The sequence below is a fragment of the Molossus molossus genome, unplaced genomic scaffold (genome assembly GCF_014108415.1).
Source record: "Molossus molossus isolate mMolMol1 unplaced genomic scaffold, mMolMol1.p scaffold_m16_p_22, whole genome shotgun sequence".
NCBI classification, from domain to species: domain Eukaryota; kingdom Metazoa; phylum Chordata; class Mammalia; order Chiroptera; family Molossidae; genus Molossus; species Molossus molossus.
In genome coordinates this window covers 22,163,001-22,188,301 of record NW_023425358.1, presented here as the reverse complement: position 1 = coordinate 22,188,301, position 25,301 = coordinate 22,163,001, and the positions used below count along the sequence as shown (strand labels likewise).

Here is a 25,301-nt window from a genome sequence, read left to right as displayed (position 1 = left end):
CCAGGAAGGTGATGCCAGAGCTGAGTCTGCCACTCTAGCTGCATTAATACTACCTCAGTCAGGCTGTGTCCTTCTGCAATTTTTTGAGCAAGACTTCTCCGCCCTGAAAACTGGCAAAAGATAGTGTGTCATGAGATAGCTATTATCGCTTTTGATAAATAAGGGTCAATCAGGTGGAGACCACACTGGCCTCAGCCATGAGAAAGTACAGCACAGTGGTTAGAGGCAAATAGGTCTGAAGTCAGATGCCTGAGTCAAATCTTTGCATGATCACAACCTCTTGGAACCTTATCTGATAAAAGTAGATACTGAGAATTAAATGAGATGATGCACAAATGCTCATCAGCAATACTTGATAACTGGGTAAACAGAATTCCAGTCCCAAGGAATCCAACAGCACCTTATGAGTGCAACACAATTTTTTTTTTTTTTCAGAGAGAGAAACCTAGTTCCGGGAAAGACTGTTCTCCAGCCCTCTCCTGGTCACCCCATTCCACACACTTACATATAGACAATTTGCAGGGAATCCTCCTACACAGATCAGTGTGTCCAGTCCCTGTAATGTAGCAGCTAAGAGTAGATTCCTAATTGGTATTTTCGAGACTGCACCTAATGTACGGTAATAATTACTAACATGTATAGAAGTCTTCACAAAGCAACTTCGCTCTGATTTTGAAGAGCACAACTTTGTTGCTTCTTATCCTCCAAGTCTGGGCCAGTTTCAGCATGTAAGTAAACAGGGGAAATGAACTTCACCTGGAAGTTCTCAAAGAAGGAAGAGAGTCGTCCACGCATTCCTCTCCCCCCACCCCACCCCACCCCCCGCCCGAGTTCAAAAAGAAGACAACACGGAAGCTTGGGAGATTCAGCTCGCATTAAGACCCTGAGGACTGGATTCGAACACCCAAACACCCAAGAGAAGTTCCCCTCTAAGACTCACCGCGTGAGCCCACCTGCAGGAGCTACACATAGACACACACAGCAGCCGCAGCCAGCCGCGTGGCGCTAAACAGATACAAACTCCACCCTCAACCAATCGAAATACCTCTCCACCGCTGCCGGACCAATGAGGAGCAGCGGATGTAGCCGTCCAAGCATGGCCTCAGTGCGTGCTGGGAGTTGTAGTTTAAAACGTAGAGCGGGACTCAGAATCAAGGTTTCCCCCGAGTGACCCTGCCCCTTTAGCTTTCCAGCCAATTAGCAGCACTGGTCTAGTCGGCCGCTCTTTCCCGTCCTCCCCCGACACAGGTGACCGCGGCGAAGTAGGCCGCGAGCCAGATGTGGGGCGGGCGGACCGGGGCCTTGCCCCGGGTGTGGGGGTTGTGGCCGACAGGGGTGCTCGGGAGGAGACAGCGAAGCTGCAATGCTCCGTCGCTGGCAGGAAGCAACTCCCCCCAGTGTTGGAACTGCGGTGGTCCAGGGGGGCCCATTCGTGTGGACGGGTTCTTCTGTCCACAGTGCCGGGCGCTGCAGCCACCTGACCCCACTCGAGACCACTTCAGCCTTATGGACTGGTACGGGAGGCGGTCTCGGGAAACGCGTAGGACGAGAGAGACTTCTGCTGAAGCTGGCGTCGAGAGGGAAGGGCCGATTAGGTTAAGGAAGAAGTGGGACGGGTTAGATAGGTGGGCGGAACCCTAGAGACCAAGAGATGGGGCCTAGGGAAATGGAGTATGGGGTGTGACTTGAAAAAAAGGAAACTGAGGAGCGGGCCTGGGGTTAGGGCTTTAGGGGATGGAGACCTCAGTGGCTGGAGGGGCGGGGAATAAAGTTAGGGGAAATTGAGTGCTGGAGGCTACACGGAGGGAGACTTGAGGGGCGGGGCCTGAGGGTAGGGTTACTTGAGCGTTAAAGAGACTTGAGGGAAGGGTCAGAGCGATTAAATTTGGGTTGAAATTTATAAGAAAGGAGTATTGAGGTGTTATCCAAGATAAGGGAGTAGAAACAGAAAAAAACTTAATATTGTGGGCGCAGTCTAAGGTATAAGTGAGAACTGGAGGGAGAGGGTCTGAGAAATGGGTGTTTTTCCTGTTTTCTTCGGAAGTTGAGTAGCTTGAAAAGGTGGTGAAGTTTGGACAGAGCTAAACTGATTAGATGGGGCAGGATCTGAGACTAGAAAGTGAAAGGAATTGGATTAAGACAAGGTGGGTAACTGAGATGAAGGGACTGTGGCTTTAGAAAGATAAGGTGAGATTCTGTAATACCCCTTCCCCTTAACTCTGAGGTCTGCCCCCACTAGTCATTGAGCACTTATGATGGGCTACAGTAACAAAACTAACCTTTTAAGTTTCTCAAGGATGCCAAACTAGCCTGTTGCCTTGGTCTGAATAGCTCTTTCCTGTGATCTTTGATTACTCGTCGTCATTATTCAGATGGCAGCTCAAATGCCATCTTTTTGTCCACCACATCTACCACTCTTTCTTCCCCTAGTCTGTTTTTCTTCACAGAACCTACCACTTTTGAAAATTATCACTATCTTCATGTTTATTGCATATTCCCTATGGGAACAGGAACCAGGCCCATAGTGTACAAATCAGTATATATTTGATGCATGCATTTCATCTCTTGATTTCCTTCCAGCAACCGTTCCTTCAGAGTTGATACTGCAAAGCTCCAGCATAGGTACCAGCAACTACAGCGTCTTGTCCACCCAGATTTCTTCAGCCAGAGGTCTCAGGTAGTCTATTGGCCACCCTTAATCATACTCAAACACATGTGCATTCTGGGTTGGTGGCAGTGGCCTTGTGGTTATGTAATTATCAGGGACAGAGCTGGACAGCCAGCTCTACCCTGCGGCAGCCAGACCCCAGCCAGCCAGGGTCCTGTCCTGCAGAATTAGAACCCATCAGTTGACAATAAATATAGCTCATCCTACACCAGTTCTACTTTGGTCACTTCCTTAGGTTCCTGCCCATCAGTATTTTATGAAACAGTTTATTCATGTAAGATGGCTGATTTGGATAGTAGTAAGATTATCTTCATCTCCACTAACAGACTGAAAAGGACTTCTCAAAGAAGCATTCAACTCTGGTGAATGATGCCTATAAGACTCTTCTGACCCCCCTGAGCAGAGGACTATACCTTGTAAGGTGATTTTCCAACCCTTTTATGTGTGACTGCCTGTTGTCCATTGCACTAAGGGACAGCCACTCCCCTGTATTCAGCAAAGGAGTGCTTGAGCCCTGAGCCAGTCCAGGGACCCAAAGACACTACATGAGTCTGGTTTTCTCTGAATATTCTCTGTAGATCTTATTTGCTCGGTTGCATTTTTAAAAACCATTTCCTATAAACTTCAAGGATTCGATGGTAATGGGTTTTAGGAAAGTAATTTGGGGAGTTGGGAGGGGAGGGAAGTAACTTAGAATTTTAGGATTTATAGCATCTTCACAAATCTAGTCAAACGCACAAATGAAGGAAATGACTCCCCCAGGGTCACACACTTCTAAGTAGCAGAAAGGGATCCCATCCAAGGATTACTTTCTCAGTCTATGTTTCCAGCACACTAACCTCACACTTTCTTTATTAGGACAGTTCAAGTTTTCCAAGTGGTATTCTGTTCAGAAGGTTAAGTAGGATTTATGATGTTGGCAATAGTTTCTTAAACAAAACTTATTTCCCCTGCTTTATGCCCCAATAGCTAAAGCTCCATGGAGTAGAGATTTCTGAAGGAACAGATTATGAAGTGGACGGGCAATTCCTCATGGAAATAATGGATATCAATGAAAAACTCGCAGAAGCTCAAAGTGAAGCTGCCATGGAAGAGATTGAATCTGTTGTCAGAGGTAAAAGATAAAATGTCACCAAATGCATTTATGAGTTCATTTACGTGGTTAAGTGAAAAATTAATATAAAGAATACATATTGGGCCCTGGCCGGTTTGGCTCAGCGGTTAGAGCATCGGCCTGCGGTCCCGAGAGACCCAGGTTCGGTTCCCGCTAAGGGCATGTACCTCGGTTGCAGTTTGTTCCCGGCCCTGGTTGGGGTCATGTGGGTGGCAGCCACTCGATGTGTCCCTTTCACATCGATGTTTCTCTCTCTTCCTCTCTCTCCCTCCCACTCTATCTGAACAAAAAAAAATGGAAAAATGTCCTCAGGTGAGGATTTAAAAAAATTAATAAATAAAGAATACATATTGGCCCTGGCCAGTTTGGCTCAGTGGTTGGAGCATTGGCCTGAGGATCAGAGAGTCCTGGGTTCGGTTTCCGCTAGGGGCACCTACTTAAAAAAACAAAAACAAAAAAGAATACATATTAGGTCCTGGCCAGTTTGGCTCAGCAGTTAGAGCGCCAGCCCTCTCAACCCTCAGACCAAATGGTCTCAGGTTCAATTCCCGGTCAAGGACACATACGTGGATTACAGGTTTGATCCCTGGCCCTGGTCAGGGTCGTGTAGGAGGCGACCAATCGATGTGTCTCTCACATTGATGTTTTTCTCTCTCTCTCCCCCTTCCTTCTACTCTATCTAAAAATGAACCAAGAAATATCTTGGGTGAGGATTTACAACAAAAAAGAATACATGCTCATTACCGTCATGATTCAGGGAATGTTTTTTTCTTAAGTATACTGAAGCCAATTTTTTCTGGAGATTAGACCTGTAACATCCTTACCTCTGAAATGCAGCCTTGTCTTCATATCATGAGTCTATTTAAATAGAAAAATTAAGATAATGGTTTTGTCTTTCAGATAAACAGAAAGAACTGACTGACAGTGTGAGCAGAGCTTTTGAACAAGGTACTATCTTCATTTCTTGACTTTCTCAAATAAAAAAAAATTGTAAGCACTGAGGTACAAACATCCATTCAACAAGTAACTATTATATATCCATCTTGTGATAGTTACATGAGGAGGTATTAAATATAGATGAATGGACATTTTTGCCTTCAGAATTCAGTCTTGCTAGAAAAACAAGCTGTGTGCCAAAAATAGTGAGATGCCAGTGAAAGATGGGATGAGAGAAAGTGCTTTCATTCCCCTTTAACAAGTAGGAAAGAAGATAAGATGAGCTCTGCCTAATTACAGTTGTGGAATGTTCATCCTTGTCCCCACTGTCCTGGCTTTCAGAGTGAAGAGACTATATCCATTGCTAGCTATTTTTAAGCAAGAACAGCCTTTTAATCCATTTCTGACTGGTGCCACACCTTAACTAAGATAATACAGTAAACCCTTGATTTTTCGGACCTTGAGTTAACGGACTTTGGGTTTAGCAGACAAAATTTCCGGTCCCTATGTCATATGTAAAAATTAATATCCTGTTAATTTTAAGATGCTTTTAACCAAGATTTGCTTACATTTAAATTAACAGGTTATTTTTTGTTATTCACTGTTATTTTTTTTACAAATTTTAGCAAATAGGCCATATGTTGAAAAAAACACAATAGTAATTTCACTGACATAAATAAACATTACATATCTACAACTATAGTCTACATATTTAAATCCAAGATTCACTACTTGTAAACAATGTTCAATGAATGATAGCACATGACCACACCAAATCCCAAGCAGTAATTGGTTCTGTTGTCTGATGGTGTGACTTTCTCCTGAAGTCTTAATAGGGAGTGCTGGCTGATGCTCCTACATGCGCTAAGCCACGCCCCAGCCACGTGCCTGGTAACTAGAGAATGCACAAATTTACTAGACCTATTCCGTATAAATTTAAAATTATAGTAATACATATAGAGAACTTTCTATGAAATTAAAGTTTTCATATATATTTAATTACACATGTCTATGTAAGTAAAAACGGATTAACTAATTTGTCAATTTTTTAACATACCCATTCGGAAAACCTACTTTATTATATAACAGACTTTCAGCTTTAATGGACTTCCCATCAACCGAATTGGTCCATTATAGCAAGGTTTTACTGTAATGGCCTTTTAGCATCGGGTTCATTTATTTATTTGTTAGTTTATTCTTTTTTTTTTTTTAATCCTCACCCGAGGACATTTTTTTTTGTGGATATTTTGTTCAGATAGAGTGGGAGGGAGAGAGACAGAGAGAAACATCGACGTGAAAGGGACACATCGAGTGGTTGCCACCCACACGACCCAACCAGGGCTGGGGACAAACTGCAACCGAGGTACGTGCCCTTAGCGGGAACCGAACCCGGGTCTCTTGGGACCGCAGGCCGAAGCTCTAAGCGCTGAGCCAAACCGGCCAGGGAAGCATAGGGTTCATTTAAATGCAAGAAGCAGAAAGCCACTCATGGTAGCCCAGATAAAGGGAAGTTATTGTAAGGAATCAGAGTACCTCCCAGCATCCGAAGAGATTATAGTACAGTGTAATAAGAGTTTTTCTGAGAAAGAACCCGGGAACCAGAAAGCAACCTGGAACCAAGACTGTGGTCCTGGACTTGGCAGGTCCTGGACTATGCCCCTGGCAGTTGTTTCCATCCTCCTCTCCTCTCTAAAAACCACTTCTATCTGCTTCCTTTTTGGTATATGGTGCCCCAAAGTGGCCTCTCCCACTGGATAACTCTTTAGTCCTCCTTGGTCTATTACCTTATGAGAACGAGGCCTTTTGGCCCTGGCCGGGTAGCTCAGTTGCTTAGAGCATCATACCAACAGGACAAAGTTTCAGGTAAAATTCCCGGTCAGGGCACATACAAGAATCAACCAATGAATGCATAGGTGGGTGGAACAACAAATCAGTCTCGCTCTCTCCCCCTCTCTCTCTCTCTCAAATCAATAAGTAAAAAATTTTTTTAAAGGAACAAGGATTTTTATCATCTTTCTAGCAGAGGGAATTTGATTGACCCAGCTTTAGCCAGATGTCCAATCCAGTATAATCAGTTAGGGCCAAGAGAATAGGCTTACACATATGCTGCCTACTTTTTAGGGACTGTAGGAGTTGACTCTGAGAAGCACACACAGGGAGGGACTCTAAAAAGATGGGGGGAAATATAGATTAACAGCTGAAAAGACAGGAACCCTACATGTCAGCCTAAAACCCACGTTACCCAGCCCACAGGCTAAGAAGGTCAGATTGTAGTCCACCAAGACCCACCCCCAGCTCCTATTGTGCCTTGTATATTTTTATTTTTTTAATTATAAAATATAATTTTGAAAAATAATAATGTGTAAGTACAATTTAAAGAATAATAACAGAACAACACCTATGTCCGTATCACCCAGCTTAAGTAATACAACATGCAGCCCTGGCCGGTTTGGCTCAGTGGTTAGAGCGTCAACCCGAGGACCAAAACGTCTCAGTCTCAGGTTTGATTCCCAGTCAAGGGCACATACCTGGGTTGCAGGTTCAATCCCCAGCCTCGGTCAGTGTCGTGCAGGAGGCAACCAATCAATGTTTCTCTCTCATGTCATTGTCTCTCTCTCTCTCTCTCTCTCTCTCTCTCTCTCTCCCTTTCCCTCTCTTCCCCTCCCTCCTTCCCTACTTCCTTTCCATTCTCCTTAAAAAAAAAAAAAAAGCAATGGAAAAATGTCCTCGGGTGAGGATTAACAAAAAGAAATATAACATATAAACAAAATATATAAATGGGCCCGGCCGGTGTGGCCCAGTGGTTGAGTGTCAACCCATGCACCAAGAGGTCGCTGGTTCAATTCCCAGTCAGGGCACATGCCCAGGTTGTGAGCCAAATCCCCAGTGAGGGGCATGCAGGAGGCAGCCAGTCGACGTTCCCTCTCATCAATGTTTCTCTCTCTGTCTCTCCTTTCCTCTCTCTCTAAAATCAATAAAGAGTAAAAAATATAAATATATAAATGGCCAATAAGCACATAAAAAAGATACTCAATATCACTAGTCATGAAGGAAATGAAAATCAAAACCACAATAAGATAACTTCATACACATTAGGATGGTTACTGTTTTTAAAAAAAGCACACAGAAAATAAAACATGTTAACAAGGGTGTGAGGTTGCACCTGTTGTGCACTGTTGGGAATGTAAAATAGTGTGGCCGCTTTAGAAAACAATATAGCCCTGAAACAATATAGCCCTGGCCAGCGGTTAGAGCATCAGCCTGCGGTCCAGAGAGACCCAGGTTCAGTTCCCGCTAACGGCACATATCTCGGTTGCAGTTTGTCCCTGGCCCTGGTTGGGTTGTGTGGGAGGCAGCCACTCAATGTGTCCCTTTCATGTCAATGCTTCTCTGTCTGTCTCTTCCTCTCTCTACCTCTCTCTCTGAACAAAAAATGGAAAAATGTCCTCAGGTGAGGATAAAAAAAAAAAGAAAGAAAACAATATGGCTTTTCCTAAAAAGTTAAAAATAGAGCCCTGGCGGGTTTGGCCCAGAGGTTAGTGCTTCTGCCCACAGACCGGAGAGTCCCGTGTTCGGTTCCTGCTATGAGTGCGTACCTCAGTTGCAATTTGTCCCCAGCCCCAGTTGGGGTTGTGTGGGTGGCAACCACTCGATGTGTCTCTCTCACATTGATGTTTCTCTCTCTCTCTTCTCTTCCCCCCTCTCTTCCTCCTGCTCTATCTGAAGATAGATGCAAAATGTCCTCGAGTGAAGATAAAAAAAAAATAGAATTACCATATAATCCAGCAATTCTACTTCTGGGTATATACCTAAAGAATTGACAGCAGGGACTCAAAGAGATATCTGCATTGTCAAAGATAAACAAACCCACCCTGGCTGGTTTGGCTCAGCAGTTAGAGCATCGGCCCACGCTTGTCCAGGAGTCATGTGAGAGGCAACCAGTCCATGTGTGTCTCTCACATCAATGTTTCCCTCTCTCTCTCCCTCCTTCTCTCCTACTCTATCTAAAGAAAAATGGAAAAATATCCTCGGGTGAGGATTTAAAAAAAAGAAAAAGATAAAGCCATATACTAGGTTAAAGTGGTAAGGACGGATTTGAATCAGTAATAACTATTGCAATAGGGAAAAGAGTCTAGCATGATCAAAACTTAACTTTGATTTGTGACAGAGCATTTTAAAGAGAGAATGACAAAACGGGCAGGGCAGGGGCTCAGTAGAATCAGGGAAGTGAAAAATTCCAAAAAGTGGGAAAGGGGAAGTTGGTCCATGTGAAATCAACCTGGGTTTGCTAACGGGTACTTACCAAAATTGGGCTCCTACTCTCCCACAGAGCCTGGAAGACAGGTGTCGGCTGGAACAAACAGAAAAAGACAGCTAGAAGACATCTTCTTTCCTCTGAACAATATAAGTTGATTTCTCATTTGATCACCTTTTGTTTATTAAGGACCAGCTGAAGCATCTGTTGAGACAGTAGAGGATATTTGCTGAGTAACATGAGCAATCAGGCATTTAATGAGTATCTCTATGGAAACAAAAAGAAAAGCAAAGATTACTGTTTGGAGCAGACTATAAACCAGTTTCTGAGTCAAGAGTGCAGCCACTTAAGAAGACATTGAACTCTTTTTTTTTTCTTTCCTTTATTGATTTTAGAGAGAGAAGAATTGAGAGGGAGAGAGAGATAGAAACATCGATGAGAGAGAACATCAATTGGCCGCCTCCTGAATGCACCCTACTGGGGATTGGGTCCACAGCCTGGGCATGTGTCCTGACCGGGAATCGAACCAGCGACCTCTTAGTGCATGGGTTGATGCTCAACCCTGATCCACACCGGCCGGACTCTTTTTTTTAAATATGTCATACTTTGTCTGCCTTTTTTTTTTTAGAGAGAGTGAGGAAGGGGGAGAGAGAGAAACATCATTTGGTTGCCTCCCACATGCACCACAAACCAGAATCAAACGAGCAACCTAGGTATGTGCCCTGACCAGGAATCAAACCTGCCACTTTTCGGTGTACAGAACAATACTCCAGCCAACTGAGCAACACCAGCCAGGGCAAGACATTGAACTCTTTAAGCATCTTTAGATGATAACATGAGGGTGGCAGTGGCAACCTGATGAATATCCTGGTTAATAACTTGAATGTGGTGATGGCATAGACATCATTATCACAGTCATGGTTGTTTCCACAGAGCATGGAAGATAATAGGCATTTTGGTGGACTCTCTGGGTGGCCCGTGTACTAGCAGCTCTAAAGTTATCAGGCTTCGCCCGGGCCAGTGTTGCTCAGTGGCTAGAGCATTGGCCCGCGGACCGCTAGTCCCAGGTTCGGTTCCCACTAAGGACACGTACCTCAGTTGCAGTTTGTCCCCGGCCCTGGTTGGGGTCATGTGGGTGGCAACCAGTCGCTGTGTCTGTGTCTCTCATTGATGTTTCTTCCCCCCCCACCCCCCGGCCCCAGCTCTATCTGAAGATAAATGCAAAAATTCCTCGGGTGAGGATAAAAAAATAAATAAATGAAGTTATCAGGCTTCAGTTTACAGGACTTTTCCAGATCCTGGAGGAAAGGGGCAACTACAAGATAACCTGAGTCCCAATAAGGATGTAGGCAGTCAGGCTTTAGCTCTTAGTGACACCAAGTCAGGAGGGAAGGAGAAAAATTGGAAACATCAGTTTGTAGAGTTGTGGCCAGATACTGAAGGAAACTAGAAGTCTAGATTCTGATAACCCACAGAGTGTGTTATACTTTTTCACTGAAACATAAAATTTCCTCTCCACAGTCATCTCCTTTTTTAATCAGAGATACAGTAAGATTGTTCTTATTTACAAAATAGTTTTAGCTTCATTAAATTTGGCCTGATTATTTATGTAACTCCAGCAAGAATGGTCATCGACCACACAGGCCTTTTGTAGTTTTCTTTATGGAAGTTGTTATAAGGAATCTCAGGTTGGACTTTAAAAACCTCTCAGTGCTAGGAAGTCAAGCCAGAAATCCTCCGTCAGGCTTCACCTCAGTGAGTGAATTCCTCTCTTCTCAAGCTCCCCACAATATCCTAAGTTTCCTGGGCCTTCCAGGAAGTTACCTTACTTACTCTCCTGTAAAGCTGAAAACTCTTTACGCCAGATACCAAGCCAGTGTATTCAGAAGGGCTTTGTAAGCATCAACTCCAAGAGTCAACCTTAGTTCCTTAAAATGGGTCATACCTCATTTTATGCATCATTTTCAAATATAACATTCTATTCAAAGCCTTCATAATGTAACTGGTGGTTTTAATTATGTTCTATCACAAAGAGGACATATTCTTTTCTTTTTTAATATATTTTTATTGATATTTATTTTTATTTTTTTTAATCTTCACCCAAGGATATTTTTCCATTGATTTTTTTTGTTTGTTTTAAGGAGAGTGGAAGGGAAGGAGGGAGGGAGAGAGAAAAATCGATGTGAGAGAGACACATCAATTGATTGCCTCTCACATGACCTTGATAGGGGCTGGGGATGGAACCTGCAACCCGGGTACGTGCCCTTGACCAGAATCGAACGCTCAACCCTTTGGTCCACAAGCCGACGCTCTAACTGCTGAGCCAAACCAGCCAGGGCAAGAGGACATATCCTCATTGAACCTATGCAAATACCTATATTGCTATGAAAATAAGAATACTCAGTAATAGGTTCAAATTTTTTGAGGGATCAGTCTGGGGAAGAAAATGAATGTTTTAACTTTTATGAAAGTAAAATTGACTAGATTTTATGAGTCATAGATAGCTTGTGAGTCATAGATTAAGAGAAAACAGCACAGGATTTTCTTATATCTGGAAAATACAACATTTAAGAGCCAGCAATATTTCAAACAAAAAATATAAAAAATTATAGTCACTCTTTATCAGATTACTCAATCCCATGTAATTAATTTTGTTCTGCTTAATCCTGGGTTAGCAATTTTATGAACCCATTGGCTTTTAGAAATTCTGACTTCATTTATTAGTTTATTTCAGAATTATTTAAGCAACGCCATCAGAAGCCTGTACACCCAGAGTTCCTGGCACAGTCCTTTCTCTTTAAGTCCTTTCCCTTTTTGTTAAATACAAGTAGTCTGTCCTGTAGCTGGTTGCAGAAGCTTTAAGAAAAGTATCAGAGTAAAACAACCACTATCTGTGGATAGCAAAAGACTTAATTAAAGTGACCATAGTTAGCCCTGGCTGATTTGGCTCAGCAGTAGAGCGTCGACTCTCGGACCAATGAGTCCGGGTTCGATTCCAGCCAAGGGCACGTACTGAGGTTGTAGTTCATCCCCAGCCCTGGTTGGGGTTGTGTGGGAGGCAACCAGTTGATGTGTCCCTCTCACATTGATGTTTCTCTCTCCATTTCTCTCCTTCTCTCTCTACTGGAAAAAATATCCTCGGGTGAGGATTAAAATAAATAAATGAAGTGACCATAGTTAAAGATCCGATGAGAGTTCATTATAAAAATAACACAGTTGCCCTGGCCAATTTGGCTCAGTGGTTAGAGCATTGGCCTGCCGACTGGACAGTCTCGGGTTTGACTCCCGCTAGGGGCACGTACCTCGGTTGCAGTTTGTCCTCGGCCCCAGTTGGGGTTGTATGGGTGGCAACCACTCGATGCGTCTCTTTCACGTCAATGTTTCTCTCTCTCTCTCTCTCTCTCTCTTTTTTCCTCTCTCCCTCCCACTCTGTCTGAAGATAAATGCAAAAGTGTCCTAGGGTGAGGATAAAAAAATATATATGGTTGTTTATATAATACACACATTTAAAAATAATAACTAGATTGATAACATTTTACCAGGACATATTATGAATAGTGATGGCATCGACAAATTTCTATGAATTATACAATTTCTAAAATAATAACATTTTACCCATACAAATATAACCTAGGAAAGGTTAAGTATCTCTTCTTTGGCACTGCTTCCCATGTAATTTAATATATCAAACCTAATTTGTTTCAAATCTCTCTTTATGAGGTGAGAGAACAAATCCTTTGAGGTTTTCCAGGGACCCTCTTGGAAACTTCCTACTCAGTTCAAGTTCAAGAAGACTTTGTTTAGGCGGGGCAAGGGCTGGGTGGAGGTGGGCAAAGGAAGCGGAAATGAGGGATATCTGCAATACTGTCAACAATAAAAAATTTAAATTTAAAAAAATAAGACTTTTTTTAGAATTTGATTTGGGGAATGTTGTCAAAAATGTCAGAAGGTTTGAATATTTAATTAAATAAGATCATAGGTCATTGAGAAACAATACTTAGTTATCTATTTAACCAAAGTGGTGATAACAGATTTGGAAGGCGCCCTGGCTGGTTTGGCTCAGCGGTTAGAGCTTCAGCCGGTGGACCAGAGAGTCACGGGTTTGGTTTCCACCAAGGGCACGTACCTCAGTTGTAGTTTGTCCCCGGCCTCGGTTGGGGTTGTGCGGGTGGCAACCACTTGATTTGTCAATGTTTCTCTCTCTCTTTCCCCCCCTCTCTCCTTCCCACTCTGTCTGAAGATAAATGCAAAAATGTCCTAGGGTGAGGATAAAAAAATAAAATAAAAGATTTTGAAGGCAAATACAGAAGGTAACATAAAAAAAAAGAAACAAAACATTAGCTCTTTGAATAGTAAATGAGAAGACTTGGGTCTCTTAAGTGATCAAGGATATGATAAAGACAACATGAAGCACAGGAAAAAACTTTTAAAGATTTTTAAATTAAATTTTAGGGAGAGGGAAGAGGATGAGAGAGAGAGAAAAAAAAAACATTGATGTGAAAGCGTAACATCGATCCACTGCCTCCTGCACAACCACCACCAGGTATCAAGTCTGAAACCCAGGCAGAGAATCGAACAGGCAGCCTTTCTGTACACTGGACGACACCTAATCAACTGAGCCATATCAACCAGGGCTACAGGAAATTATTTTGAGAAGACAAAAAAATATATGTCTCGAAGGGTAAAGAAAAGCCTCTTACAATCTGTTATTAAAAGCATACCAGTAATTTAAGAAATTTTGTCCTTTTAACAAAGAGAAAACTGAATTCTGGTTTTGTATTAGTACAGCATTGATATTAAAGTTCATTTCAAAAATAAACACTTTATATGTAAATCCACTTAATCTCAGCCAGTTTTGACCTTGAAACATAAACATTTCCTTTTCCACAAACCTACAACTTTTTTTAATATCCATTCACATTTTCTCCAACTCTTTCCCTCTTTTACATTCTACTTTAAGACAAAATCACTCTCCTTTTTATCTTAACAAAAACACATTTCTTCATTTCTTGCATACCTTTCATATAAAAATACATCCTACTTGTCCATACTTTGTATACAAAGTGGTTTCCCTTTACTCTGTTTCTAGTAGTTTTGTTTTTATATATTGATTATAAATTAAAACCATTAGAAATCTTTATTTTACAAAGAAAACTAGGAAGTAGACAATGGAGAGTTATTATGTACCAGTATTCTGTCAGCAGATTAGCAAATTTTAATAATATACAACCTCATAATTTCTAGAGGTATATGCTTTTTATAACACATTTTTTTTAATGTGGTGAGAACATGTTTGTTAACAGACTCAAGTATATGGCTTCTCTAAACCATATAAAAACAAGATGGCTAAGTTAGTTAGAGTGTTATCCTTTACACCAAAAGGTTGCAGGTTCAATCCCCAGTCGGGGAGTATGCAGGAGGCAACCAATCGATGTTTCTCTCTGTCTCTGTCTCTCTCTTTCCCTTCCTCTCTCAAAATCAATTTTTTTTAAATCTTCACTCGAGGATATTTTTCCATTTATCTTCAGATAGAGTCAGAAGGAGAGAGGAAGGGAGGGAACGAGAGAGAGAGAAACATCAATGTGAGAGAGACATGAACTGGTTGCCTCCCGTAGGACCCCATCTAGGGCTGGGGACGAACCACAACCAAGGTATGTGCCCTTGACCAGAATCGAATCCGCAATTCATTGGTCCTCGGGCCAACGCTCTAACCACTGACCCTAACTAGCCAGAGGTCAAAATCAATTTTTTTTTTTTTTTTGTGGTATGTGCCCCTAGCAGGAACCGAACCCGGGACTCTCTGGTCCACAGGCTGACACTCAACTGCTAAGCCAAACTGGCCAGGGCTCAAAATCAATTTTTAAAAAACATATCCTGACTTCTGGTCAAGATGGCGGCGTAGGTAAACGCGGTATCGCATCCTCCCACAACCACATCAAAGTTACAACTAAACTACAGAACAACCATCATTCAAAACCGCCTGAAATCAAGCTGAATGGAAGTCCTACAACTACGGAATTAAAGCAGCAGCCACATCCAGACTGGTAGGAGGGCAGAGGGGATGGGCTGGTCCCACACCCAGGTGTGGCGGATTAAAATCAGGAGGACAACTCGGCTGGGAAGGTCCTCCCTGAGGACTGAGTGGTCCCCGTCCCACATCAGGTGCCCCGCTCAGGGTTCCAGTGCCAGGAAGAGAATCCCCATAACTTCAGGGTGGAAAAACCAGCGGGAACTGAGGCTCAGGGAAGCTGACGCTGCTGGAGCCTCAGGCAGCTCTTAAAGGGCCCGCGCACGGACTTGCCGGACTCACTCCCTCTAAGCTTGGAGGGGAGGCAGCTCGAGGGGCACCAGAGACATACAGGGAAGAACTGAGCTGTTTGGCACTGGAGCGAGGGCTAGAGAGGGGGTTTCTCCGGGACAAACGTGCTGTCAGAGGCCTTTGTTCCTTTGGTGAGTCCTACCCTGGGGCGGCAGACAGTCACCATACCTGGCACTCCAGCAACCCGGCTCACACTGGGAGCCCGACCCTGGTGATTCCCTGAGGCCCCGCCCCACCCAACTTTCAGGCCCACCCAAGTGTTGCCACTTGCTTAACCATAGGTTTGGCCTGTCTTGGATCCTGCTTCAGGTTTTCCTAAATTCTTACAAACAAGCAGCATATGGTCTTAGCTAGCCCCATACCGCTTGTTAAGTAATACATAGAAACAAACACAGGGAGGCAGCCAAAATGAGGAGACAAAGAAACAGGTCCCAAATCAAAGAACAGAAGAAAACCCCAGGAGGAGAACTAAGCGAAATGGAGATAAGAAACCTAACAGATGCTGAGTTCAAAATACTGCTTGTAAGGATGCTCAGTGAACTTAGTGAGGGCTTCAAGAGCATAAAAAAGGACCAGTCAGAAATGATTGATGCACAGTCAGAAATGAAGGAGGCATTAACTGAAATAAAGAATAATTTACACAGATTCAATAGTAGAGTATGTAAAACCAAGAAGCAAACCATCGATTTGGAATATAAGGAAGAAAAAAATGCCCAATCAGAACAGCAAAAAGAAAAAAGAATCCAAAAAAATGAGGATAGTGTAAGGAACCTCCGGGACAACTTCAAGCGTGCCAACATTCGCATCTTGGGGTGCCAGAAGGAGAAGAGAGAGAACGAGAAATTGAAAACCTAGTTGAAACAATAATAGCAGAAAACTTCTCTAACTTGGTGAAGGAAACAGACATACAAGTCCAGGAAGCACAGAGAGTCCCAAACAACATGAACCCCAAGAGGCCTACACCAAGACACATCATCATCAAAATGCAAAAAGTTCAAGACAAAGAGAGAACCTTAAAAGCAGCAAGAGAAAGGCAGCTAGTTACCTACAAGGGAGTTCCCATAGGCTGTCAGCTGATTTCTCAAAAGAAACTTTGCAGGCCAGAAGAGAGTGGCAAGAAATATTCAGAGTGATGAAAAGCAAGAACCTACAACCAAGATGACTCTATCCTGCACAGCTGTCATTTAGAATCGATGGCCATATAAAGACTCTCCCAGACAAGAAAAAGTTAAAGGAGTTCATCACCACCAAACCGTTATTGTATGAAATGATGAAGGGTCTTTTTGAAAAAGATAAAATATGTGAACAAACAAAATAGCAATGAATACATATCTATCAACAATGGAATCTACAGACAAAATGAACAGGCAGAACAGAAACATTCTCATAGATATAGAGAACATTTTGTTGGTTGCCAGATGGGAGGGGGGTTGGGGGAATGGGTGAAAAAGGTGAAGGGATTAAGAAGTACAAATTCATTGCTAGACTGACAAACCTCAAAGGGAAAGGGGTTGGGGGGTGGGAAGAAATAAACCAAAGAACTTACATGCATAACCAATGGACACAGACAATAGTGTGGGAAAAGGCGGGAGGGGGGCGGGAGGAAGGAGGAGGGGGGTCAGTGGGGAAAAAATGAGGAACATCTGTAATACATTCTACATTCAACAATAAAGATTAAAAAAAAGAAAGAAAAAAAAAAACATATCCTTGCCCTGGCCGGTTTGGCTCAGCGGTTAGAGCATCGGCCTGCGGTCCGGAGAGACCCGGGTTCGGTTCCCGCTAAGGGCACGTACTTCGGTTGCAGTTTGTCTCCGGCCCTGGTTGGTCGTGCGGTGGCAGCCACTCGATGTGTCCCTTCGCATCGATGTTTCTCTCTCTCTGTCTGTTCCTCTCTCTCCCTCCCACTCTATCTGTACAAAAAATGGAAAAATGTCCTCGGGTGAGGATAAAAAAAAAAAAAAAACAAAACATATCCTTGGGTGAGGATTAAAATATTAAAAATAAGAAGCCAAAGTATATAAACTTAAACTAATGCTTAATAATTAATAATGAATGTTTCAGCACTTTATCTTATTTAGAAATTAGATACTTAATGAATATCTATTATTTAATTTAGCATGTCTCTAAGGGTACAAGTTGCCAAAAAGATTTTGGAAATGTTTTTAGGTGACATAGTATAAAACAATTATTATTAAAATAATTTTTTGAAATAATTTAATTTGAGTAATATCAATTTTATCATTTCTATAATCTTAAATATCTAATATAATATTAGTTTGACTGGTAAACCCAAGTGGAATAAAAATGTATACTTGCATTATATTTACTACTGACAATTTATTAAACCAGTAATATCAAACTAAGTCTTATTACCAAATATTTATTTAAATTTTGAAACTGAAAAACATTTGAGTTAGTTCCTATATTTCTGGATGTTTAGGAAGATTTCATTTATATAAATCTTTCTCTCTAATCCAATTCAGATACAACTTCTTTCAGGGATTTTAAAAATTAATTTGGTAATACCATCCAGAGGTAGGAAAATATCATTTATATAGATAAACATAACAGACCGGCCAACACAGATAGAGATCTATGGTTTTCATTCTAAGATTTTAGCTGTAAGTCGGGCATAAAAAAAGACAATAATATAAAACTCAGTTTACATATAAGAGTGGTTGGTTCTCACTTTTGCTCCATTTCATATATTTACCCAAATCTAGTTTCTGGCTATGGAGCAACTTAAAGGTTACCTGCTCAACATGAGAGCTAAAGCTTTCCACCATTATTTCTGGAAACACCTTTAAGGGTTTTGTTTTATTTTATTTTATTTTATTTTATTTTTGGCCTTGATATATAATCTTATGTAAACTAGGGATTTAAGCGTCTGTTTCCAATTAGCTTTTTTTTTTTTTTTTCCTTATTCAGCTTCAGGTAATTGCTTTTGGGGGTACCTGAGTCCCTTGAGAGGCCCCGGTGGGGACAGGAAGCCCAAAGTTCCATGGACTATAGAAGTGAGGGGTGGGAGTGGGAAGGAAAAGGTCTGGCAGGGTGTACAGGGGTGGAGGAGGTAGGGGCTTGAAGGGGGACATATCAGAGGATGCAAGGCAGCTGAAGGGAAGATGGAACGTGGTAAAGGAGGAAGGAGGAGTGGGGGTAATGAGAAGGAGAAGTCTCGGAGGAGATAGTTTGGGGAGATCTTAAGTTTCCCAAAAAAGCCACAGAAGTTCCAAAATGTCCTAAGTCATAAGAAATGGACAGAGCACTATGGTGACATAGAGTCAGCAGGAGTTTGAGAGGGAGGTTTCAGTCGACTGAGAAGTTCCCATGGAGGAGCAGACTCAAATAGAGTCTCACAAGGAGCCAGGAAAAAGAAAATTTTCAGCCCAGGAGTCAATCCTCACTGGAAACAAGGAGCCAAAAAGAATTCTAGCCCGGGGAGTACCTTTCAGAAGAAGCCTGGGACTCTAAACTAGCTTCAGAGAGTATACCCAGAATTGTAAGAATCAAAATCTGTCCTCATTGTGCTTTAACAGACGTTTGTCTGGCGAATTGGAGTTGGACTCACCACCGGATACCCATATGTGCATCAGACTAGAGATTAGACAAAGGCCTCTGCGTGTTGAAAGGTCTGGTTGTTATAACCAAGGCCTTCATGGTGTTTCCAATACAAATCCGAGTCATGTTGCCAGATAATTGTCAAATATAAACAAAGTCAGACATTAAAGTGCTAAATACAGATTTTAATCAGTAATAACTATTGTGCCCTGGCCGGTTTGGCTCAGTGGTTGGAGCACTGGCCTTCAGACCAATGAGTCCAGGGTTGGATTTCAGTCAAGGGCACGTATCTCGGTTGTTATTCGTCCCTTGCCCTGATAGGGGTGGTACTGGAGGCAACCAGTTGTGTCTCTCTCCATCGATGTTTCTCTCTCTCTCCCTCCTTCCCTCCCTCCGACTCTGTCAGAAAATAGATGGAAAAATATTCTCAGGTGAGGATTAAAAATAAATAATAATAATAACTATTGCAGTAAAGAGTCCAGTGTGAACTAAACTTCAATTTGTGACTGGGCTTTTTTTTTAATCCTCACTTGAGGATATTTTTTTCATTTTTGTTCAGATACAGTGAGAGGGAAAGAGGGAGAGAGCAAGAAGCATCTATGTGAGAGAGAGACATCCATTGGCTGCTTCCTGCACGACCCTAACCAGGGCCAGGGACAAACCGCAACCGAGGTACGTGCCCTTGACCGGAATCGAACCTGCAACGACTCATTGGTCTTCGGGACGACACTCTAACCACTGAACCAGTCTGACCAGAGCATGACTGGGCATTTTAAAGGGAAAATGAGGAAATGGGGGAGAGTGGTACACAGGGATTCAGTAGAGTCAGGGAAGGGGAAAATTCCAAAAGCAGGAAGTGGGGAGTTGGTCTATGTGAAACCCATCTGGGTTTGCTAACCGGCACTTACTGAAGTTAGGCTCCTACCCTCCCACAGAGCCTGGGAAACGGGCTCTATCTTTAGGTATTGGCTGCAATAAATAGTAAATTCTTTTGGCAGCTTTGAATTTACTTAGGCAGGCATTTTAAGAGGGGCCAGGATTATCCTAGGGATATGGCCTTGAGCTATTTGAAGCTATGTTAGCGAATGTTAGTATAGGTCAAGGTTGAGGCCTAGTTGAGAAGAGAGCTCTGAGGAGCCTGGCTAGAGTTTGGTCAAGGACAGAATTCTTATCAACACCCATGTTCATAGGATTCATTCCAAGTGTCCATCAGTGGTTGAATGCATAAACAAAATATGGTATATACATACAATGGAATATTATTCAGCCTCAAAAAGGCAGGAAATCCTGACATGTGCTACAACATGATGAACTTTAAGAATATTATGCTAAATAAAATAAGCTAGTCACAAAAAAATAAATACTCTATGATACCACTTACTCTAGTGGTGGAAGTAGAATGGTGGTTCCCACGAGGTGGAGTAAGGAGGGGAATAGGGAGTTATTGTTTCCAAGTACAGTGTTTCAGTTTTATAAGATGAGAAGATTACTGTGGCTAAATGGTGGTGTTGGTTGCACAACAATGTGAATGTACTTAATGCCACTGAACTCTACACTTAAAAATGGTTAAAAAAGCCCTGGCCGGTTTGGCTCAGCGGTTAGAGCGTTGGCCTGCGGTCCTGAGAGACCCGGGTTCGGTTCCCGCTAAGGGCGCGTACCTCGGTTGCAGTTTGTCCCTGGCCCTGGATGGTTGTGCGGGTGGCAGCCACTCGATGTGTTCCTTTCACGTCGATGTTTCTCTCTCTCTCTCTGTTCCTCTCTCTCCCTCCCGCTCTACCTGAACAAAAAATGGAAAAATGTCCTCGGGTGAAGATAAAAAAAAAAAAAAAATGGTTAAAAAGGCCCAGCCAGTGTAGCTCAGTGGTTGAGCATCGACCCATGTACTGGGAGGTAGCCAATTTGATTCCCGGTCTGGGCACATGCCCAGGTTGTGGGCCAAATCCCCAGTGGGGGGCTTGTAGGAGGTGGTTAATCGATGTTCTCTCTCATCGCTGTTTCTTTTTTTCTTTTTTATCCTCATTCGAGGATATTTTTCCATTTTTTGTTCAGACAGAGTGGGAGGGAGGGAGAGAGAGAGAAACTTCGACGTGAAAGGGACACATTGAGTGGCTGCCACCCACACGATCCAACCAGGGCCGGGGACAAACTGCAACCTTGGTACATGCCCTTAGCGGGAACCAAACCCGGGTCTCTCTGGACTGCAGGCCGACACTCTAACCACTGAGCAAAACCAGCCAGGGCTAGGAAACTCTTTATATATCCATCAACTCTAAATGATAGCTTTGCAGGACAGAGTAATTTTGGTTGTGGGTCGTTGCTTTTCATCACCTTGAATAACTCTTGCCACTCCTTTCTGGCCTGCAAAGTTTCTTTTGATAAATCAGCTGACAGTCTTGTGGGAGCTCCTTTTTAGGTAATGATCTGCTTTTCTCTCGCTGCTTTTAAGATTCTTTGTCTTGAACCTTTTGCATTTTGCTGATGATGTGTCTTGGTGTGGACTTCTTTGGGTTCATCTTGTTTGGGACTCTCTGTGCTTCCTGGACTTGTATGTCTGTTTCCTTCACCAAGTTAGGGAAGTTTTCTGCATTATTTTTTCAAATAGGTTTTCAATTTCTTGGTCTCTCTCTTCTCCTTCTGGCACCCCCATGATGCTAATGTTGGCATGCTTAAAGTTGTCCCCTCCTTACACTACCCTCATTGTTTTGGATTCTTTTTTTTTTTTTTTTTTTTTTTTTGCTGTTCTGATTGGGTGTCTTTTTTTCTTTTTTTTTTTTTATCCTCACCCAAGGACATTTTTCCATTTTTTATTCAGATAGAGCAGGAGGGAGAAAGCGGAAGAAAGAGAGAGAGAGAGAGAGAGAGAGAGCGCGCGCATGCAAGAGAAACATCGACGTGAAAGGGACACATTGAGTGGCTGCCACCCGCACGACCCAACCAGGGCCGGGGACAAAGTGCAACCAAGGTACATGCCTTTGGCGGGAAGCAAACCCGGTTCTCCCCAAACTACAGGCCAGTGCTGTAACTGCTGAGCCAAACTGGCCAGGGCTGATTGGGTGTCTTTTGCTTCCTTATATTCCAAATTGATGGTTTGCTTCTTTGCTTTACCTACTCTACTATTGGTCCCCTATAAGTTACTTTTTTTTTTCTTTATTGATTTTTAGAGAGGGAGGAATAGAGGAGGAGAGAGAGATAGAAACATCGATGAGAGAGAATATTGACTGGCCGCCTCCTGCATGCCCCCCACTGGGGATCGGGCCCATAACCTGGGCATGTGCCCTGACCAGGAATCAAACCAGTAACCTCTTGGTGCATGGGTCAACAATCAACCGCTGAGCCACACCAGCTGGTCTCCTGTAAGTTATTCTTTATTTCAGTTAGTGCATCCTTCATTTCTGACTGGTCCTTTTTTATGTTGTTGATGTTCTCACTAAGTTCCTTGAAGGTCTCGCTAAGTTCCTTGAAGGTCTCGCTAAGTTCCTTGAAGGTCTCACTAAGTTCCTTGAGCATCCTTATAACCAGTGTTTTGAACTCTGCATCTGATTGATTACTTATCTCTATTTCCTTTAGTTTTTTTTCTAGAGTTTTGTTCTATTCTTTCATTTGGGACATGTTTGTCTCCTCATTTTAGCTGCTTCTCTGTGTTTGTTTCTATGTATTAGGTAGAGTTGCTATGTCTCCTAGGCTTTGTAGGGTGGCCCATGTTGTAGATGTCTGTAGGATCCAGTGGCACAGCCTCCCTGACCACCCCAGCTGGGCCCTCAAGGTGCACCCCTAGTGTGGACTGTACACCCTTCTGTTGTAATTGAGTCTTGATTGCTGTTGGCACATCAATGGGAGGGATTTACTCAGGCTGATCAACCACAAAGACTGGCTGTGCCCACTGACCACTGACCTCTGACTACTCTGGAGGATCAGCTGTGCAGGGGTCCACCACACAGAGCCAGACTTACTTCAGCAAGGTCCTGGTACCCACTGAGTCCACTCATTGAGTGTGTCACTTGTGGAGGTGGTTGGGTGGTGGTGCTTCGATGTGGTCTAAAGCTGTCCACTGGGTGTGCTGTCTCTGGTGCAAGGTTTGCCACTGCCTGTGTTCTACCTGGGGCCACCAGGCATAAGCTACAAAGTGATCTGCAGATGTCTGCTGCTTTTGCTGGGCTTGGAGGTGCCTAGGAAAAGCCAAGTTGTGAACCAAAGTTGGCTGCTTCTAGTGCCAGGCCTGGGGCCACGTAATGAGAGGTATGGGGCTCACTGAGACCAGATGCTGCTTGTTAGTAGTTTTATTCTTGATTGAAATGTAGTCTCACATTAATGTTTCTGTTTATTTCAGATGATTTTGAAAAAGCCAAGGAAATTTTAACAAAGATGAGATACTTTTCAAATATAGAAGAAAAGATCAAGTTAAAGAAGATTCCCTTATAATTTTAAAGTGTAAAAAATAAAGTTCTTCCATATTTCTTTTCTGGCTTCTGCTAATTGAGACTAGATATGCTTTAACTTTTTATATCATCTTAACTAAACCTGTGGCTCAAGCATTAATGGATGGCAACGTTTGTCATGCCAGCTGAAAGTCTAGCCAGAGTATGAGTGGTCAGTTTTTCATGTGATGCTGATATACCATGCCCCCAGGTAGACCAATGGATGAGGAGGTGGGGTGGGGGTGACTTAAGGCCCTAGAGGAGGGGTTTGGCGAGCTTTTTCTGCAAAGGGCCTGGTAGTAAATATTATAGGCTTTGTGGGCCATATTGCCTCTGTTGTAACTACTCAACTTGCCATTGTAGCACTTTTTTAACAAAACAGTGGACTAGATTTGGCCATGGGCTTGCCAACCTTTGCCCTAAACTACATTTTTTTCCTAATGGCAAGACCTTTATTGACAGATATTCCTCTTGTTAATATGTCCTTCAGCCCAGCTCGTGTGGCTCAGTGGATTAAACGTCATCCCATGGACTAAGAGGTCCCAGTTCTATTCCCAGTCAGGGCTTATGGCCAGGTTGCAGGCTCAATCCCCAGTAGAGGGCGTGCAAGAGGCAGCCAATCAGTGTTTCTCACATCAATGTTGTTGTTTTTTTAGAGTGAGGTGGGGAGAGAAAGAAACATCCATGTGAGAGCCCTAGCCGGTTTGGCTCAGTGGTTAGAGCGTCAACCTGCGGTCCTGAGAGACCCGGGTTCGGTTCCCGCTAAGGGCATGTACCTCGGTTGCAGTTTGTCCCCGGCCCTGGTTGGGTCGTGTGGGTGGCAGCCACTCGACGTGTCCCTTTCGCGTCGATGTTTCTCTCTCACTCTCTCCCTCCCACACTCTATCTGAACAAAAAAAAAAAAAAAAAGAAACATCCATGTGAGAGAGACACATCAATTGGTTGCCTCCCACACAACCCCAACCTGGGCCGGGGATGGAACCGCTACTGAGGTAATGTGCCCTTGACTGGAATTGAACCCACCAACTCTTTGGTCCAAGGGCAGACGCTCTAACCTCTGAACCATACTGGCCAGGGCTCTCACATCAATGTTTCTATCTCTCTCTCCCTTCTCTCTCTAAAAAATAAATAAAAACATATTTTTAAAAGTATATATCTATATGCACCCTGGCCAGTTTGGCTCAGCAATTGTTCTAATTGGCCCACGGACCAATGAGTCGGGTTTGATTCTGGTCAAGGGCATGTACCTCAGTTGCACTTTGTCCCTGGCCCTGGTCTGGGTTGTGTGGGAGGCAGCCATTCAGTGTGTCTCTCTCACATCGTTGTTTCTCTCTCTCTCTCTCTCTCTCTCTCTCTCCCTCTCCCTCTCCCTCTCCCTCTCCCTCCCTCCCACTCTATCTGAAGAAAAATGGAGAAATTCTGGGGTGAGGATTTGAGAAAAAAGAGCCTGGCTGGTGTGGCCCAGTGGTTGATCATCAACCCATGCACCAAAAGGTCACCAGTCCAATTCCTGGTCAGGGCACATGCCCAGGTTGTGGGACAAATCCCCAGTGGGAGGCATGCAGGAGGCAGCCAATCCATATTCTCTCTCATCAGTGTTTTCTCTCTCTCCCCCTCCCTTCCTCTCTCTCTCTAAAAAAAAAAGAAAAAAATAATAATAACATTATTATTCTGTTTGGTAACCATGCAAAGCTACCTAAGGGTCTCTGGCTTACATTTCAAAATGTAGTTAATATTATCAAAGAATCAGTTTGGTATTAAACACTAACCACATTTTCAGCTCTACCTTGAGATAAAGCACCTTTAATTTCTCTGGACAGTTGACAGTCTCTTGTCATGACTTCCATGTTCCTTTAACACAGCCTGAGGCAAGTCTACATCCCTTTTTGGATCTTTGGAAATTTCGTTTTAGTTCTTGATTCATTTCCAGAAACAAAAGTTTTTTTAAGGCTCTGGATCAAAGAAGATTAAAACAGAAAATTCTGATTTAAAAGTTCCAGGAAACATTCAAACTCTTGTAGAGAATTGCTTGTTTA

At 43.0% G+C, this 25,301-nt stretch overlaps 1 protein-coding gene across 3 annotated transcripts; it reads left to right on the top strand.

Annotated features, from left to right (window-relative positions):
• Positions 1 to 1,206: 1,206 nt before the first annotated feature.
• On the top strand, positions 1,207 to 23,298 carry HSCB (HscB mitochondrial iron-sulfur cluster cochaperone). Of its 3 annotated transcripts, none has more exons than XR_004961318.1 (6): positions 1,207 to 1,514; positions 2,581 to 2,677; positions 2,995 to 3,089; positions 3,638 to 3,782; positions 4,683 to 4,730; positions 23,178 to 23,298. XR_004961318.1 is itself a non-coding variant. In XM_036276704.1 (6 exons), the coding sequence occupies exons 1-6, from the start codon at positions 1,279 to 1,281 to the stop codon at positions 23,267 to 23,269; spliced, it is 708 nt and encodes a 235-aa protein (XP_036132597.1). In that variant the 5' UTR covers positions 1,229 to 1,278; the 3' UTR covers positions 23,270 to 23,298. The 3 variants fall into 3 exon arrangements, 2 of the variants coding, with proteins under 2 accessions (XP_036132597.1, XP_036132598.1); XM_036276704.1 differs by having other exon boundaries at positions 1,229 to 1,514; positions 2,995 to 3,084; XM_036276705.1 differs by lacking the exon at positions 23,178 to 23,298 and adding an exon at positions 9,049 to 9,244 and having other exon boundaries at positions 1,229 to 1,514; positions 2,995 to 3,084.
• The last annotated feature ends 2,003 nt before the right edge of the window (positions 23,299 to 25,301 follow it).